General features: G+C 40.0%; 1 protein-coding gene across 4 annotated transcripts in view; it reads left to right on the top strand.

Moving 5' to 3' along the window:
* The window catches only part of MAST2 (microtubule associated serine/threonine kinase 2), a 196,886-nt gene that overhangs the window by 154,825 nt on the left and 24,000 nt on the right, over window positions 1-18,061 (top strand). For 3 of the 4 annotated variants that reach the window (XM_029950006.1, XM_029950009.1, XM_029950008.1), the window contains 4 exons: window positions 10,004-10,079; window positions 12,621-12,641; window positions 14,437-14,515; window positions 16,289-16,443. In XM_029950006.1, coding sequence (XP_029805866.1) covers window positions 10,004-10,079; window positions 12,621-12,641; window positions 14,437-14,515; window positions 16,289-16,443 — 331 coding nt within the window. The remainder of the gene's footprint in view (window positions 1-10,003; window positions 10,080-12,620; window positions 12,642-14,436; window positions 14,516-16,288; window positions 16,444-18,061) is intronic. The other variant, XM_029950007.1, reaches the window with a different exon arrangement.

Here is an 18,061-nt window from a genome sequence, read left to right as displayed (position 1 = left end):
GTCTCTTGCTCTCACAAAAAAAATGAAAACTGAAACAAAAAAGACTTAGAAAAAGCCTTTGATAAACTAACTCTGGGTGAATATATTCTGACTTTGTTATGGTCATATGGAGGCTCTAAGCACCTTTCATTTGACTTATTGAAGAAACCCCTTAACTTCGTTTTTCTTTCTGCTCAGTCCATTCTCAATTTTGAAATTGGAGAGGCACCTGGGTGGCTCAGTCAGTTAAGCGTCTGACTTCAGCTCAGGTCATGATCTCGCAGTTTGTGGATTCAAGCACCGCATCAGGCTCTGTGCTCATGGGTCAGAGCCTGGAGCCTGCTTGAATTCTGCGTCTCCCACTCTCTCTCTCTGCCCCTTGCCCACTCACACTGTGCCTGTCTGTCTGGCGCCTGGGTGGCTCAGTCGATTAAGCCTCCGACTTCGGCTCAGGTCAGATGTCACGTTCGTGGGTTCGAGCCCCGCGTCAGGCTCTGTGCTGACAGCTAGCTCAGAGCCTGGAACCTGTTTCAGATTCTGTGTCTCCCCTTCTCTCTGGCCCTCCCCCTCTCATGCTCTGTCTCTTCTGTATCAAAAATAAATAAAACATTTAAAAAATTAAAAAAAAAAGAGTGAATCATAAAATGATTATAAAAAAAGTAAATAAACATTAAAAAAAATTTTTTTTAATTTTGAAATTGGACATTTTTTCCCTAATGTATTACTTAATACTTGTCACTGTACTACCTAGAATTTGGGTATAGGGAAAATAATAAAACTTCTACTTATTTTTTACAATGAAAAATGAGAATTAAATCAGATTTTACTAGTACTTAAGTATGGATTGACACTGGTACTACCCACATTAGATCCTGTGTCACAAAGTGTACATAATATACCATGAACAGAGTTGAGCCCTTATATACCCTCAGTCATCACTTCCCTTGAGCATATTGTTACACACTGCAGCTTACAGGTGCATTTCCCCCCTCCCCTCAGTTTTTGCTATTACGTAAGTCTCTCTTTCTTTTTAATTCCAGTATAGTTGACATACAGTATTATATTAGTTTCAGGTATACAATATGATTCAGCAATTCTGTCCATCACTCATTGCTCATCAGAATAAGTGTACTCTTTAATCCCTTCACCCATCTCCATCCCCCGACCCTGGCAGCCACCAGTTCTCTTACACATCTATTTTCACAAAACTTTGTAATATAGTATGGAAGGAATCTTTGAGATGGTTTGTGTAAGACGGAAATTGACTGGTTGTCTTATGACAAATTACTTAAAAGAATGGTCAAATTAAATGTTGTAGCAGTTTTCTTTTACAGAATGTCAAGTTCTCCACATTTGGCAAACTTTTCTGCACTAATAAGTGATTTTTAGTAGTATGCTGCCTAGGAGTTGGGGATGCAGGGTGGGCAGCAGTAGCAGATACTTTTAGTCTATCCCTTCAAGGTGAAGGTGACATGTAACAGTGAGTGAAAAAGTAGCTGCGTTTTGAAAGGAATTTGTGCCATGGAGAGAGCGTTTTGAAAATGGATCTTTGGAAGTGTTCCCATCTGTATGTGATTTTGTTGACAAATTGGTGCCACTTACTAAAATAGGTAAATCTACCTCATAAAAACATGGGAAATAACATGTTTTTCATCTTCCAAATGAAAGGTTTAATAGATTTTTGAACCTATTTGTTAAAAATATAATAACATTATAAACCATTCTATTCATCTTGAAGAAAAACTGCTTATTGGCACAAGAAGATAGGAATTTACCATCCTTTGGGTGGAATTGAAAAACAAGTATTATGATCTAATAAATAGAGCCAGTAATGGACTTCTTCCATTGGGAGCTACATATCTTTGTGACATTTATTTTTCATCTATAATAAAACCAGCTCACAAAATAAATTTAAGACAGGTGGTGGTGATGGTGGAGGGCACTTGAGGGGAAGAGCACTGGGTGTTGTATGGAAAACAATTTGACAATAAAATATTATGAGAAAAACCCTAAATTGCCATCTTCAATCACTAAAAAAAAAGGAGCAAAGAATTGTGTGCATGAATAAAATTTAACTTATAAAGTATTTGTTTTAAAGTATATAATTTGACAATTTTTTTAATTTTTAAAATTTTATTTAAATCCAAGTTAGTTAACATATAGAGTAATAATGAATTCAGGAATAGAATTTAGTGATTCATCACTTACATATAACATCCAGTGCTCATCCCAACAAGGACCCTCCTTAATGCCCATCACCCATTTAGCCCATCCCCCTACCCAATACCCTTCCAGCAACTCTTAGTTTGTTCTCTGTATTTAGGAATCTCTCATGGCTTGTCTCCCTCTATCTTTTTATTTTATTTTCCTTCTCTTTCCCTGTGTTCATCTGTTTTGTTAAATTGCACAAATGAGTGAAATTATATGATACTTATCTTTCTTTGACTTATTTTGCTTAGCCTAATACATTCCGGTTCCATCTACGTTTGTTGCAAATGGCAAGATTTCACTCTTTTGGATTGCTGAGTAATATTCCAGTGCGTGTGTGCATGCATACACCACATTTTCTTTATCCATTCATCATTTGATGGATGGACATTTGTGGGCTCTTTCCATAATTTAGCTATTGTCAATAGTGCTACTATAAACATTTAGGTGCATGTGCCCCTTTGAATCAGCATTTTTGTACCCTTTGGATAAATACTTAGTTATCCAATTGCTGGGACATAGGGTAGTTCTATTTTTAATTTTTTGAGGAACCTTCATACTGTTTTCCAGAGTGACTATACCAGTTTGCATTTCCCCCCTTTCTTCACATCCTCACCTACATCTGTCATTTCCTGAGTTGTTAATTTTAGCCATTCTGACAGGTGCAAGGTGGTATCTCATTGTGGTTTTAATTGGTATTTCCCTGATGATGAATGATGTTGAGAATCTTTTCATGTCTGTTAGCCATCTGGATGTCTTCTTTGGAAAAGTGTCTATTCATGCCTTCTGCCCATTTCTTCACTGGATTATTTTTTTGGGTGTTGAGTTTGACACATTCTTCATAGATTTTGAATACTAACCTTTTATCTGATATGTCATTTGCAAGTATCTTTTCCCATTCTGCAGGTTGCCTTTTAGTGTTGCTGATTGTTTCCTTCACTGTGCAGAACATTTTTATCTTGATGAGGTCCAAGTAGTTCACTTTTACTTTTGTTTCCCTTGCTTCTGGAGACATGTCTAGTAAGAAGTTGCTGTGGCCAAGGTCAAAAAGGTTGTTGCCTGTTTTCTCCTCTAGGATTTTGATGGTTTCCTGTCTTATGCTTAGGTCTTTCATCCGTTTTGAGTTTATTTTTGGGTATGATATAAGAAAGTGGTCCAAGTTTTGAGATACAGAACCTGAGCAGGGGAAGGGCAAAGAGAGAGGGAGATACAGAATCTGAAGCAGAGTCTGAGCTGCCAGCACAGAGCCCGAGGCGGGGCTTGAACTCATGAACTTCAAGATCTGACCTGAGCCGAAGTCAGCTGCCCAACTGACTGAGCCACCCAGGTGCCCCCCAGATTCATTCTTCTACATGCTGCTGTCCAGTTTTCCCAGCACCATTTGCTGAAGAGACTGTTTTTTTTTTCCCCCATTGGATATTCTTTCCTGCTTTGTCAAAGATTAGTTGGCCATATGTTTGTGGTTCCATTTCTGGGTTCTCTATTCTGTTCCATTGATCTGAGTGTTTTTGTGCCAGTACAGTACTGTCTTGATGATTACAGCTTTTTAATACAGCTTGAAATCTGGAATTAGGATGCTTTCAGCTTTGGTTTTCGTTTTTAACATTACTTTGGTTATTCAGGGTCTTTTCTGGTTCCATACAAATTTTAGGATTGTTCTAGCTCTGTGAAGAATACTGGTGTTATTTGATAGGGATTGTATTGGATATGTAGATTGCTTTGGGAAGTATCAACATTTTAACAGTATTTGTTCTTCCAATCCATGAACATGGAATGTTTTTCCATTTCTTTGTGTCTTCAATTTATTTTATAAACTTTGTATAGTTTACAGCATATAGATCTTTTTCCTCCTTGGTTAAGTTTGTTCCTAGATATTTTATGCTTTTTGGTGCAATTATAAATGAGATCAATTTCTTGGTTTCTCTTTATGCTGCTTCATTATTGGTGTATAGGAAGGTCACAGTTTTCTGTACATTGATTTTATGTCCTGAGACTGCTGAATTCATGTATCAGTTCTAGCAGGTTTTTTTTGGTGGAGTCTTTTGGGTTTTCCACATAGAGTATCCTGTCATCTGTGAAGAGTGATCTGAATCTGATCTGAATACCTTTTGATAAATTATAACATATATATGTATAGCTATGAAACCATCACCACAAGCAAAATAGTGAATATATCCATTATGTCCAAAAGTTTCCTCCTGGCCTCTTATAATTCCTCCCTTTTCCAGGCACCCATTGGTGTAGTTTCAACACTTATAGATTAGTTTGACTTCTGTAGAATTTTATCGAAATGGAATCATATAGTGTGTGTTCTTTTTTTTTTTTTTGTCTACTTGCCCTTTGTGTTCCATATGAGTTCTTTTTATTTTTAATCTATTTTATTTTTATTTGAGAGGGGGAGCATGTGTACACATTGGGGAAGGGGCAGAGAGAGAGAGAGAGAAAGAGAGAATCTTAAACAGGTTCCGTGCTCAGCACAGAGCCTAATGCAGAGCTTGATCCCATGACCCTGGGATCATGATTGGAGCCAAAATCAAGAGTCAGCCTCTCAGCCAAATGAGCAACCCAAGTGCCCCTCCATATGAATTTTAAAATCAGCTTGCCCAAAAGGTAGCTGATAGAGAAAGGTGGTGCATGAGTGAGGGCAGTGTGTATTAGGGAAATCCTGTGCCTTTTGCTCAATTTTGCTATGAACCTCAAATGGCTCTTAAAAATAGTCTATTAAAAAAAAAAAGGCAGCTGGGGTTTTGATTGGGTTGTTCTGAACCTATAGATCAACTAGGGGAGAACTGACTTCTTAACAATATTGAATGTTCTTACAAATGGTATATTTATCCATTTATGTAGGCCATCATTAATTTCTCTCTACATTTAAAAATTTTTAAACTTATTTTTAAAATTTATTATTGAAGTATAGTTACATAAATGTTTTATTAGTTTCAGGTGTAAAACACAGTGACTCAACAATTCTGTACATTAGTGCTCACCATAACCGAAGCCACCATCTGTCACTATACAGTGTTATTACAGTATTGATGATATTCCCTCTGCTATACTTTTCATTTCCATGACTTAATTTATAACTGGAAGTTTGTACCTATTAATGCCCTTCTCTTAATGGTGTTTTATATAGCTCTTGTACATCTTTTGACACATTTATCCCTAAGTATTCATGTTTTTATGCAATATATACTAGTTTTTATTTTCACTTTGTGATTGTTACTAGCATATAGAAATATAATAGATTTTTGTATATTGTCTTCTATCCTGTAGCCTTGCTAAACTCATATAAGTAACTTTATTATAGATTCTGTCGGATTTTCTAGACAATCATTTGTCTATGAACAAATACAATTTTATTTCTTTCTGATCTCCTTGGTTATGCATACATACACATATATACACAAATGTTAAAAAATGATTGTCGGATTTTTATCAAGTGCTTGTTCTGTGTCTGTCGGGATGATCATATCATTTTTGTTTGTCAGCCTATTATAATGGTGGGTTGTATTGATAGATTTTTCAGATTTTAACTAGTATTTCTGGGATAAATCTACTTGGTCATAATGTATTATCCTTTTTATAAATGTTGGATTTGATTTGCTGAAGCTTCATTTGGAATGTATGCATATAGGGGTGCCTGGGTGGCTCAGTCAGTGAAGCATCTGATTCTTGATCTTGGCTCAGGTCATGATCTCGCAGTGGGTTTGAGCCCTATGTCAGGCTCTGCGCTGATGGCTCAGAGCCTGTTTGGGATTCTCTCTCTCCCTCACTTTCTCTCTACCTCTCCCCCACTTGTGCGCATACTCTCTCTCTCTTTCAAAATAAACTTAAAAAAAAAATGAGGGTGCCTGGATGACTCAGTCAATTCAGAAAGATTATCTTAACTGTTTGGTAGAATTTATCTGTAAGACATCTGAGATTGATGTTTTTTTCTTTCAAAGGCTATTAATATGGATTCAGTTTCTTTAATAGGATCTGTCTTTTAATCCAGTTTGACAATCTCTATCTTTTAATTGGGGCTTTTAGACTATTTACATTTACTATTGTTGTTGATGTGGTTTGGTTTAAATCTGTCATCTTCCTGTTTGTTTTCTAAATGTCCCATCTGTTTTGTCTTCTTTTGCTTTTTTTTAAATTTGGGGTTGGGTGGTTTTTATGCCACTTATCCTTTATTGGCTTATGAGCTATAACTCTGTTACTTAGTGGTTGCATTAGTGTGTATAATATATATCTTATCATTCTATTATACCATTTTACATATAGTATAAGAATAATACAATTCCGTTTTCCCTCTTTAAACCTTTGTTTTTTCAAACTTGTTATTCTCGTGTGTTATAAATTACACACTACCTTATTCTTTTTGTTTAAACATTTATTATTTTTTAAAGAGATTTAAATAATAAGAAAAAATCTTATATGTTTTTCTGTGTGGTTAACTTTTTAGCACTCTTCATCCTTTTGTATACAACCATATATCCACCTGGTATAATTTTCTTTCTGCCTAAAGGACTTAAAAACATTTTTTTTAAAAACTTGTAGTGCAGTCTGCTTTTAAGGAATTTTTTTAATCTGAGAAGATAGTTATTTCACTCACCTTGTTTTTTAAAAAATATTTTCACTTGTATAATGACTCTACCCAGAATTAAGCCAAATTTTACAGGTTTTGGACATTGTCCTCCACAAAATTGACATTACTTTAGACACCCAGCTGCAAGCTTGGGGTTCCCAGGTTACCCATAATTCTGACCAACCAGATATAAATTCAAAAGTTCCCACTATCTCTTCCCATTCAGTAGAATGACACCCAGAACTTAGGAAAGCACCATACTTACCAAGAGAGTGTTACTGTTAGGGGAAAAAAAAAGCTTTAAGTCAGAACTATTGCAAAAGAAATCCATAAAATGAGGTCTGGTATGGCCCCACATGTGAAGCTTTCAGTGCCTTCTCCCCAGGAAGTCTGGATCCATCACCCTCCCGGCACATTGATATGTAACAATATGTAGACTATTAGGCAGGAAGCTCACCAAGGTTTTGGTGTCCAGAGTGTTGATAGGGGTTTTGTTTTATAAGTATGATTGATGGACTCACTGAATATGTGAGCTCCCCCTCCATTCCCTGGAAGTCAAACTGATAATAAGTGGCTTAAATCACCAACCCTCTAGCCACAGGGTTGGTCTTTCTGGTTTGGCCAGCCACCATCCCTGAGTCATCTCATTTACATAAACTATCAGGCCCCACCATGAATAATAAAGACACTCCTATCACTTGGGAAATTCCCAAGATTTAAAGGCTCACTCCCAGGAACTGGGGACAAGAGCCACTAAATTCTTTATTACACAGTAACTAGGTATAGAATTCTAGGTTCATAGGGTTGTTTTTTCCTTCCATAATTCAAAGATATTGCTTCATTGTATTTCTACATTGATTTTAATAAGAAATATGCTATAATCCTTATCTTTGTCCCTCTCTATATAACATGTCTTTACCACCCACTACCCAACTGTTTTTAACATTTTTCTTTTTATCATGAGTATTGAGCAATTTTTTAAAATAGTTTATTGTCAAATTGGTTTCCATACAACACCCACTGCTCTTTCCCACAAGTGCCCTCCTCCATCACCACCACCTCTTTTCCCCCCTCCCCCTTCCCCTTCAACCCTCGTTTTCAGTATTCAATAGTCTCTCAAGTTTTGCATCCCTCTCTCTCCCCAACTCTCTTTCCCTCTTCCCCTCTCCCTGGTTCTCCATTAGGTTTCTCCTGTTCTCCTGCTAGACCTGTGAGTGCAAACATATGGTTTCTGTCCTTCTCCACCTGACTTATTTCGCTTAGCATGACACCCTTGAGGTCCATCCACTTTCCTACAAATGGCCAGATTTCATTCTTTCTCATTGCCATGTAATACTCCATTGTGTGTGTGTGTGTATATATATATATATATATATATATATACACCATATCTTCTTGATCCATTCATCAGGTGATGGACATTTAGGCTCTCCATGTTTTGGCTATTGTTGACAGTGCTGCTATGAACATTGGGGTACATGGGATTATTTCTTCAACTGTGTTTTCTGTATCCTTCACTCTGTTATTTGGGGATTATTAGGCTGCTTGAAGTTGTCTCATAGCTTAGTGATACTCTGATGATGATGGTGGTTGATGATGATGATTTGCAGGGGTTTTTTTCCTCTTAGTGTAAGTTATTTTTGACATATGTGTGTTTTTTGAATCCCTAGCATTGCTCTTAGCACCTGGAAGATTCTTTATGTCCTGCCCCATAACCAGCACCATACGTTTTCCTTGGAAGGGCAGTCATTGTTTGTAGGATATCCATATTCAGGAATTTCTTTGAGGCTTTAGTTGAATAGTTTGGGGAACAAACAAAGGACATCTAGCTTTACATTCAAGGATCAAACTGAAGGTATTTGTTAATTTTCCAAATGACTCTATTTTAAAAGAGTAGAGATTTGTTTTTTGGTTGTTGTTGTTGTTGTCATTATCATCATTTTAAATCTTTGCTGATTCTGAGGAGGGCTGATACTTACAAGTCCTGGCTCAGGAAACAGTTACTGCAGATCATTTCTCTCACATCCTGGTAGCCTGTGCTAGCCAGGAGGTAGGAATAGATCATAAGAGATAGTCCTAGACACAGCATGGGAATCCCAGAGGTTCCACTAGATTGAGAATAGATCTACTAAGGCTGTGTACCTCACTGAGGCTCCCAGTCAAGGGAATAAGTGGAAGTTGGAAATGCCTCTTTCTAACTAGTTTTCCCATAGATAGTGCTTTTATTTATTTTATTATAGTTTTCTAGATATTTTATTTTTAAGTAATCTCTACCTCCAATGTGGGGCCCAAACCCATAACCCTGAGATCAAGAGTCACATTGCTCCACTGACTGAGTGAGTCAGGTGCCCTGAGAGTGTCTTTTCATAACTGATACAGAGGTGCTGTGTGGGGAAGTGAGTACAGAAGTGGGAGGCAGACAGAGATTAGCAGAGTAGTGAGCACATAATGGACTATGGCACTTGCTTTGACATGGCCCTTTGGGTAGAGACACATTGACAGCTTCTGCCAGCTAGGAGCTTCTAAATACCAACAGCCAGGTGGAAGTTAGACCAGAGAAGTCTGGCAGTCTTAGGTCCAAGAACTGTTGTAACTAGTGCAGAGGTAACCATAGTTTCTGTGCTGTAGGTTGGCAAGTTACAGGGGACATGTGAAAACTAATAAGGGAAAATGGAGGTAATTTCTATGCTATGAGGAGGTTGGGCATGCTCTGCAGACTTGGTTTCTTTTAAGGAATGTTGCAATCCTAAGTCCTCACCAAAGAACTTAAGTTTCTCTTAAGCATGCATGTATCTGGGTTAGCCTTAGATATAGTACGTGGAGGTATGTGTGCAAGAGACTTTTAGACCAGGAGTCCTGTTGCCCTTTGAGAAATGTTTGAGCATTTGGCCATGTCATTTACACCAAATGAGTTCTTTAAGCCTGTGGAAAGTTGGGGTAACTTGAATAGGCAGATTGGAGCCTGAGGTGTTCCTAGGAGGGCAGGAAATTGGCAAGTTGCTGCTGGGACGAGAATGGATGCCTGAGAGATATAGATGGTTAAAGGCAACTTGGGAACAAGGAAGAAACCTGTGGACTACTGGGCTTTTACAAAAAGAGAATCATTAAACTAATGGTGAGCCTGAAAACATAACCTCATGAGTGCTAATTGCCAATAATAGGGGGAGATTTCTTCCCTAAAGGATGTCACAGTCCTCCTCAGAAACAGACCTCACAGAGGGTTTCTTTTCCTTTTCCTACCCACAGGTAATAGTCCTTTGGATAGCCCCCGGAATTTCTCTCCAAATGCACCTGCTCACTTTTCCTTTGTTCCTGCCCGTAGGTAAGTTGATAGAAAACCTCCCCTGTGACTAACGTGTGTGGCATTCGCATGAGTGTCAGTTAAATGTTGACTTCCTCCTTTGAAGTGTGTTACCTGGGCTACCGGCCATCAAAATTCCTTTCCTGCTTTCCTCACCCCAGTCATAATCATCTTGTTCAAGTTTCGCTTTCTAAAAAGTCCTAGGTATTTGCATTTAGTTTGAATGGACAAGTAGATGTAAGAAGTGTGGATTTACTTTTATAATCCTAAACACAAGTCTCTCGTTTCCTGAGGATATGTTCCAAAACAGTATACTCTTGACTGAGAGTATGAGAAAATGGCCCTCCTCTCAAGGGAACTCAAGGTTTTACTCTTACTCCTCTTACTCAGCTAATTCCAAGGAGCTGGAAGGATCTCTCCCGGGCGATAAAGAGATTGCAGAGTCTTCACTTATCCTCCCATGAATTTAGAAAGATTTGTTGCATTACAGGGCCATGTTTATATTCCTCCTCGCCTTTCACTCCTCTGGAAGTGTTATATACTTACTCCTGGAACGTGGTAGCAATCCTGACAGCTCAGTCCATTGTCAGGGCCTCTTGAGAAGTACTGAGCTAACTGAGATAGGTTCGTCCAAGCTACATACCACAGCTCCATATAAAATGGAAAAAGACTTACTTTTCAAAAAATTTTCTAAAATTCTTTCTTGGCAGAGTTCATGTTCTCTGATTTTATTTTTTATTTTTAAAAGTATTCTTGGTTAGAATCAGCATTTGGCATTAAGTCCTCCAGAAAAATCATGGCTCCAGATTTGGAACCTTTAGTGAACACAGAATGATATTTGCAGCTTGAGGCCAGAGCAGTTTCTGTACTTAGACTTCCTTTTAAAAAGAGATAATGGAAAAAGGGCACATTCTTTGAAACAGCATTAATTCACTATTCAAATGAGGACCCAGAAGAAATCCACCTTCTTCCTCTCCATGATTGTCTATAGCTGCAAAGCACGTGGATAGGCTGGGAGAAGTTAAGAGAGCTGACTTGCACGCTCCTCCTGACCCAGCTGTCCTATTCAAAACAAATATCATCTAAGTTTGTCCCATGGACAGATCTCTTCTACCTTGTATAACTTAAAATTAGTTAACCGGCATCCATTTATGAACATTTCCAGTATAGTAATATGCTGGATTGATGCATTTGTTTTCCCAGTCCAGCTGGAAAGTCTTTCTTATCCCGACTTCCTACCTTGTGTGTGAACTATAGCCTCAGATTACATATGTGCTGGGACAGCAAGATCTGTGACTCTATAAGTGGCATTGAGTCATTTCTCATTCATTCAGTAAATATTTCCTGAGCATCCAGTATACCCAGGCACTATGCTGGGTAACTAGTTATGTAGTGGTGACAAAATAGCCATAAATTAAAAAACAAAACAAAACACCATAGTTCCTACTTTCTTGAAACTTAGTAGACTTAAAAGAGTCTGTGCACCTGTTATTGCCTTTGCAAGGAATGCTGTTTTCTCAGATTTTCACTTATTTAACTCATTCTTGTCTTTCATTTCTCATCTTAAATGTCAACTTATTAGGGAGGCCTTCCCTAACCTGCAGTATAAAGGAGCCCACTCATTTTTCCAGCAAATCATCTAGTTTTATTTTCAAACAAGTATTTTTCAATACCTGATACTTTCTTATTTGCTTGTTTTCTATCCCCCCTCAACCAGAATAAAAGTATCTTTAATAGAGATGCCTTAATATGTTGAAAGCTGTGTCTCCTGGTATGTAATAAGCACTCACTCGGTGCTTATTGTTTGAATGAGTGGTGGGGAAGAATAGTGAACAAGCAAACATTTATAAACTGTGATAAACACCATGAAAAGAAAGAACATGATGCTGCATGAAACCATAGGAAGGGAATAGGGCTGAAGAATATATACGAGGTGGTCACGTAAGGCCTCTCTGAAGGGGACTGACTTTCAAGCTAAGACCTGAAGGATAAGAAGGAGCCTGCATGTTGAAAGTGAGAACATGGGTGTAGACCATTTTAGGCAGAAGGAATAGCATGTTCCATTGGTGGTGCCCTTGTGTCTGCTTCATTATCTGGGCTTTAGGAGTAGGATCAGCTAGGGGATTTCAGGACCTGGTATTACCACTGAGATCCAAATAGTTCTGTGCTGGGTGGCATGAAGTTTGAGTCATGTGCATGGAACATGGAACCCTGGGCTGTCCCCATAACAGGACATAATAGGAAAAGAAGCTAGATTTTGGTAATGGTGGAGAAGGGGGACTTCAACCTTGCTAAACAGGGTACTCAAAAATTGTGTTTGCTAGGTTACTAAGGTCTGGCTTGAGCCTTATAGGACCGCATGGGTTTGCAGTATCACACAAAACACAGATTTGGTGAACTGCTAAGGATAGGTCTATCAATCCTACAGTTTCATTTCAAACTTCTACATATTCCTAAACAAAAGTTTGCCCCTGCCAAGCTTGACCAAATGCCAGAGGTCAAACAAATCAGTCTCTCTGGTTCCATTTGATTCTCACTATGATATATGTCTTTTCACTACAGCCATGGCCACAGAGCAGACAGGTAATAGTGGACTTGATGGGGAGAGGGACTGGGAAACTGCTATGCATGGCCAGACAATATGGTTTGTGGTGTTGTGCTTGATGAGAACTGGTTGTGATGAATCTTCTCTGATTGTGGGTATGAACATTTGGCCTTTTATATCTAGTAAGAGGCCCTAAGGGAACCGCCTGCTGGAACCAAGGCTCAGAGCCCATATATTTAGAGGCAAGAATTGCTGAATAGTTCTAAGTTTCTGAGCCTGGGGACAAGTCACCCTCTTTCCCACAAATTTCCTCAGTTACCAAATGGGATGACCAGGCAGAGGAAATGGAGGCATACTGTAGTGGCATTTCTTTCTGACTCTGGTAGCCCTTGCTCTTCAGATTACAGAAAATGGCTGCCCTCTATCTAAAGAAGGAAAAATGATCTGTGAAAAAGTCTATTTGACAAGGGTTTGGGAAATTCCTCCCTGGTTAGACTAGTACTGTCTTTGCTGAACTCTATTTTCCTGGAACTGACTTGCTTTCCCATATAGAGCTTTCAGGACTCAACAAAGAGGTCAGAGAGAACATCATATTTGGAAGCCTCCTGCACGTTTCTTTGCCTCAGAGACTAGGTTCCAGCAGAGCTAGCTGCCTGGGTGGCATGGAGTTTGAATCAGATGCATGTGGCATGGAACCCTGGACTGCCCCCTTGCAGAATATAGTAGGAAAAGCTGCTGAGTATTGGTGGGGGCGGGGAGGAGTGCTTCAAAAGGAAAAGCCATGGCAAGATTGAGTCCTCTTTTTTTCCTTTCTCTCCCTGCTTCTCCCCGCTCCTCTTAACTGTGAAGTCTGGACTAAATCACACAAATCCCTGGTTCTTAGTGTTTTTTCAAAGATTGAGGGTATTTAACTTCTAAAAATCTTCTATTGCTAATGTTCTAAGGTTCTGTGGTAGCAGCAAAGAAATTTTCTCCATCTTCAGCCAGACCAGGCTATCCCCCCAGGCTTCATAAAGAAAGAACACTTGTCTTGCAGCATATCCTATAGTTCAGGAAGGAATCACTTGTCCATGCAATAAAAGCTTCAAACCAGATACTTGCTTGCTCTTTCTCCCCCATAGAAAAGCAAATAAGTGGTTCTCTGTGACGAGAGCTTTGAGGTACATCCTTTCAAGAGCAGCAGGAAGCCCACTCCAAAATCTTATACATAGCCAAGGTTATGTCATTTCACTTTTCTTTTATGAAGTTACCATCACTCTTTGCAAACATTGTCAAAAACTGGTTTTATAGGCCCTAATGGATCTTAGGTAACCTTGGACTGTTTGCCAATGATTAATTCATACTCAGACACAGATGGTGATCCACTTCTTCCTGAACAACCCAGTGGCCTGGGAAAGACCAAAGAGCCTTTCCCATGGAGCCCCCAGAAAAAAGGAATAGCTGTATTTCAGTGGCAGTTCTCTCCTTGTGGTGATGCCTTTAGCTGGAGTCCCTTGTCATTGCTTTTCTAAAAATGAATGCGTTGAGAGTATAAAGATTTTTATTTCAGAACCACAGTATTGTATGCCAGATGTTCTTATTCAGAGTCACAGACTCCTTTTTAGTCAGAGATGTTTGTCTTAGCAGTGGAAAACACACAACCATAGGTCCCATATGAGAGAGAGACATGAAAGCATGTACTAGACCAAGCAGTACTGTGTAGAGACCAAGAAGAGCCTACTAGTTAACCAGCTATCCCCCCCCCAAAAAAAAATTGCTTATGGAAAGACCGGCAGGTCCAGGGCTCAGGGTGGGGTCCTGTAGAAACTGCCTAATATTCTGAATCTTACATAGGACTGATGGACGGCGCTGGTCTTTGGCCTCTTTGCCTTCTTCAGGCTACGGAACCAACACTCCTAGCTCTACTGTCTCAGTAAGTAGCCAAATCTGTGGCTCTACCTCTGTCACCTCAAGGAAATACTTCACTGCAGATTACTGCTGCCTGTCCTTACAGTGTTGCAAAGTGGTTCTCCATTTTCCCTCAAAGCCAAACTCAAAGAGGTAGTTTGGGATGAGGCTGAGTGGGGCAGTAGTGGCCCTTACCAGCTATAGCCAGATCCATTGAACACCTTTGGAAAGAACTAACGAGCATGCTCTCTGGGCATCAGTTCTTCCTAGTGGAGTCAGAGGAGGGCTTGAGGATTGACTCTTGCTTTGCCAGACATGGGGGATCCTAAGCATGGATCTTCCCCCAACTTATTTCTAGACCTGTAACCAAGAGCAGATAGACCCACCCATGTCCCAAAGGCCTGGTAGACCCTCCTTCTCCTCTTTCACCTTTTCCTTTCAAAAAAAGGGAAGGATGGTGGTTATTTTATATTGAAGTTTGATATGTATCAGCCAAAAAAAAAAAAAAAAAAAAAAAGCTGGCCTGTCTCTAAAACATCTAGTTATGTTTCTTTTAGAGAAGGTTTTAGCCTAAAACACAACAGGTGTCATAATTGCTGCTATGCACGATTGATGGTAAAACAAAGTCTTCCTCATTGCACAAATTTTAATTGAATTCAGGCTGATAAGGTTGTCAGACTTTTTCTGTAAAGAGCCAAACACTAAGCACTGTAGGCTTTGCAGGCTGGATTGGGCAGCAAGGCTGGATGACCTGTTCCCCATGTCTGCTGCCATTCTTCAGGTCTCCCTAGGAATCTTCAACATTCATGAATACCAAGCAGGTAAAAGGAGTATCATTTCCTCCCTTGACCTAGATATTGCTCATACATTAACCCAACGATCTCACTGGTCTTTTAGCAGCAGTTAAGCTTTAGATCTTTGCCTGGCAAATATCCCTTTCACTATAATCTTTTACTCAGATGATTCTTTTAGACCTAAGGCAAGATAAAGATATATATGACATATACCTGTTCAGTAAATTTAATATACTCAACCCATGGCTGCAGCTTGTTTTATTGGGATACTTTTAAAAAAGTTTTACTTCATCTTAGTGGCAGTTGGGTGAAGATACTTTTTGCAATTTCTATCCAAACTCTTTCCAAAAATGTGGCCAAGAGAGAGCTCTGTGGAGACCTCCCACTAGCTGTTTACAGCTCCATATATTATAGCATCCCATGACGGAAGCCTGTGCTGGTAGCTCAGAAAAATTCTGATTTCTCACTCTGTGTTGAGGCTTACTTGTGGCAACAGTTTCCTCAATGTGGTACTGTAGCTTTGACTGTAAATGGATTTAGATATTTGAGCCCCGGATTCTTCATCAGTTGGTGAATGGAAACTGAGCCAGTGGTGTTAGACCTGCCTGCTCTCTTGTCAAGAAAGGGGGACTTCACCGATTCTGGTGCTGCACAGGGCTGTCATAGCAGTCGCTGCATCTGATGGGATGCCTGTCATAGCACGGCTTGCTCCCTCAAAGGTCTGTTGTGGTTGGCAGTGGGCTCTTATTTGGAATCTCGGTCATTGGGCCGTGTTTGGAATTCTTAATTGTTTTCAAGTCAGTTCCTAGTGTCTTGGCTTCCCCAGGACTAAAGGCTCTGAAGGAGTCAAAAGGGGAATTCTGCACAGTGGAGACTAAAAGGAACAAAGCAAAGATGGCCTGATTTCGGTTGCCTTTGGGTTCACATTGCCTGGGAAGTCTTCTCTGTTCCTGGTCTGACTTAGACGTGCCTATAATGCTGTTTTTTAATGTTTCTCCCTCTAGTCATCATGTTCCTCACAGGAAAAACTTCACCAGCTGCCCTTCCAGCCTACAGCCGATGAGCTGCACTTTTTAACAAAGCATTTCAGCACAGAGAGTGTACCAGATGAGGAGGGGCGGCACTCCCCAGCCATGCGGCCCCGTTCTCGCAGCCTCAGGTAAGTGGTCCTCCCTGCTCACTATCCCAGGACTGATGGGGCTCAGCTTGTTTGTACAGCATAGAGATTAGCAAATGTTCTATAATGGGCAGGATAGTAAATAATTTAGGCTTTGTAGGCCATACAGTCCCTGTGGGATCTAGTTAACTCTGCTGTTGTAGTGTGAAAGCACCTATAGACGTTCTGTAAAGTTTATTTACAAAAACAGGCAGTGGGCCAGATTTGGTCTGTGGGCCATAGTTTGCCAACCCCTGGCACAGCACCTTGGCACAGCTCAAATAAGTCAAGTCCAGTGATGCTCAAGCATACCTGATGATGCTCTCTTTTTCCCTTTGAAAGTAGTTAACAGTAGAGGGGCTCCTGGGTGGCTCAGTCAGTTAAATGTCCGACTTCGGCTCAGGTCATGATCTCGTGATTCATGAATTTGAGCTCCGTGTCAGCCTCTGTGCTGACAGCTCAGAGCCTGGAGCCTGCTTCACATTCTGTGTCTCCCTCACTCTCTGCCCCTCCCCTGCTTGTGCTCGTTCTCACTCTCTCTCTCTCTCTCAAAAATAATAAACATTAAAAAAAAGCAGCAGTATAAATGTACTTTAAGCTCCATTCAGTAAAAAAAGAGTAATAGTATGATACATTTGACAGTTAACTGGCTGCAGAACCCACTGGCCCAGGGATATGAACTAGACCAGCTACAGAAGATGCTGCTGAAGACTCTTGTGGCTGACTTGGGGGAAAGCCCATTTCAGAAGCAGAACTAAATGCCCATCTGAATCTAACTCATTGCCCTGAGTCACCTGGGCTCATCAAACCAAACAAACCTTAGCAGCTGATTTATCTGTGAATTCCTTAGACTGTTTTGCTCTTTTCTTTGGCATTAGCTGATAAAATTGAGCCAAAATTCCAGGTTAAGGAAGAGGGTGGAAATTAAAATGGGAATGATTTTAATGACTGAGTTCACCTTTCCAAAGCCCCTGGGAAATAATAAATTGGCTCATATGTTCGGGGTGGGGACCCAGAGGAGCATGGCCTCCTAGGAAGAATCCCCCCAGGTGATGTTGCTACTGTGAGTACTGGAGAGTAAGCCAGGCCAGACCATAAAGACTGGTTCAAGTTCAGAGACTGATGGACATGATCACTGGGACTGTAGTGTAGAGGATCAGAAGCACAAATGAGTATTGTGGAGTGTGGGTCCCAGTGCCTTTCTTTATCTCATTCAGAGGAACACCCGAATCTTGGTGCTCTCCACAATCCACAGGGTAAAGAGTACATTTTAGGCCATTTGAGATTGAGGAGACTACAGCATTTCAGGGAAATCCCTGTTATATTACTCTTAAAATACTTGGTAATGTATATTGGTACAGCAGGCAGACCATGGCCCCGCTCCAGGGAGGAAAGGCAAAGAGGAACAGTTCTGAACCTAGCTCAGCTGGGGTCCACATATCAGGGGCACCAAAATGGGCAGGACCTCAAATATCCATTCATTTGTATGGCTCCAACTTTGAAATCCTTTAAGAAGATGTAATCACACATGGGCCACAGGGGAACTTTTAGATGACCCAGGCTTATAACACAGTACAAGCTGGATTGGCCTCATTTATCCCCCAGGTCAGAGCTCAAGTTA

Source organism: Suricata suricatta, chromosome 8 (genome assembly GCF_006229205.1).
Source record: "Suricata suricatta isolate VVHF042 chromosome 8, meerkat_22Aug2017_6uvM2_HiC, whole genome shotgun sequence".
Classification (NCBI taxonomy): Eukaryota; Metazoa; Chordata; class Mammalia; order Carnivora; family Herpestidae; genus Suricata; species Suricata suricatta.
Note: the sequence above shows the minus strand (reverse complement) of the source record. Positions and strands in the feature narration are given on the sequence as shown.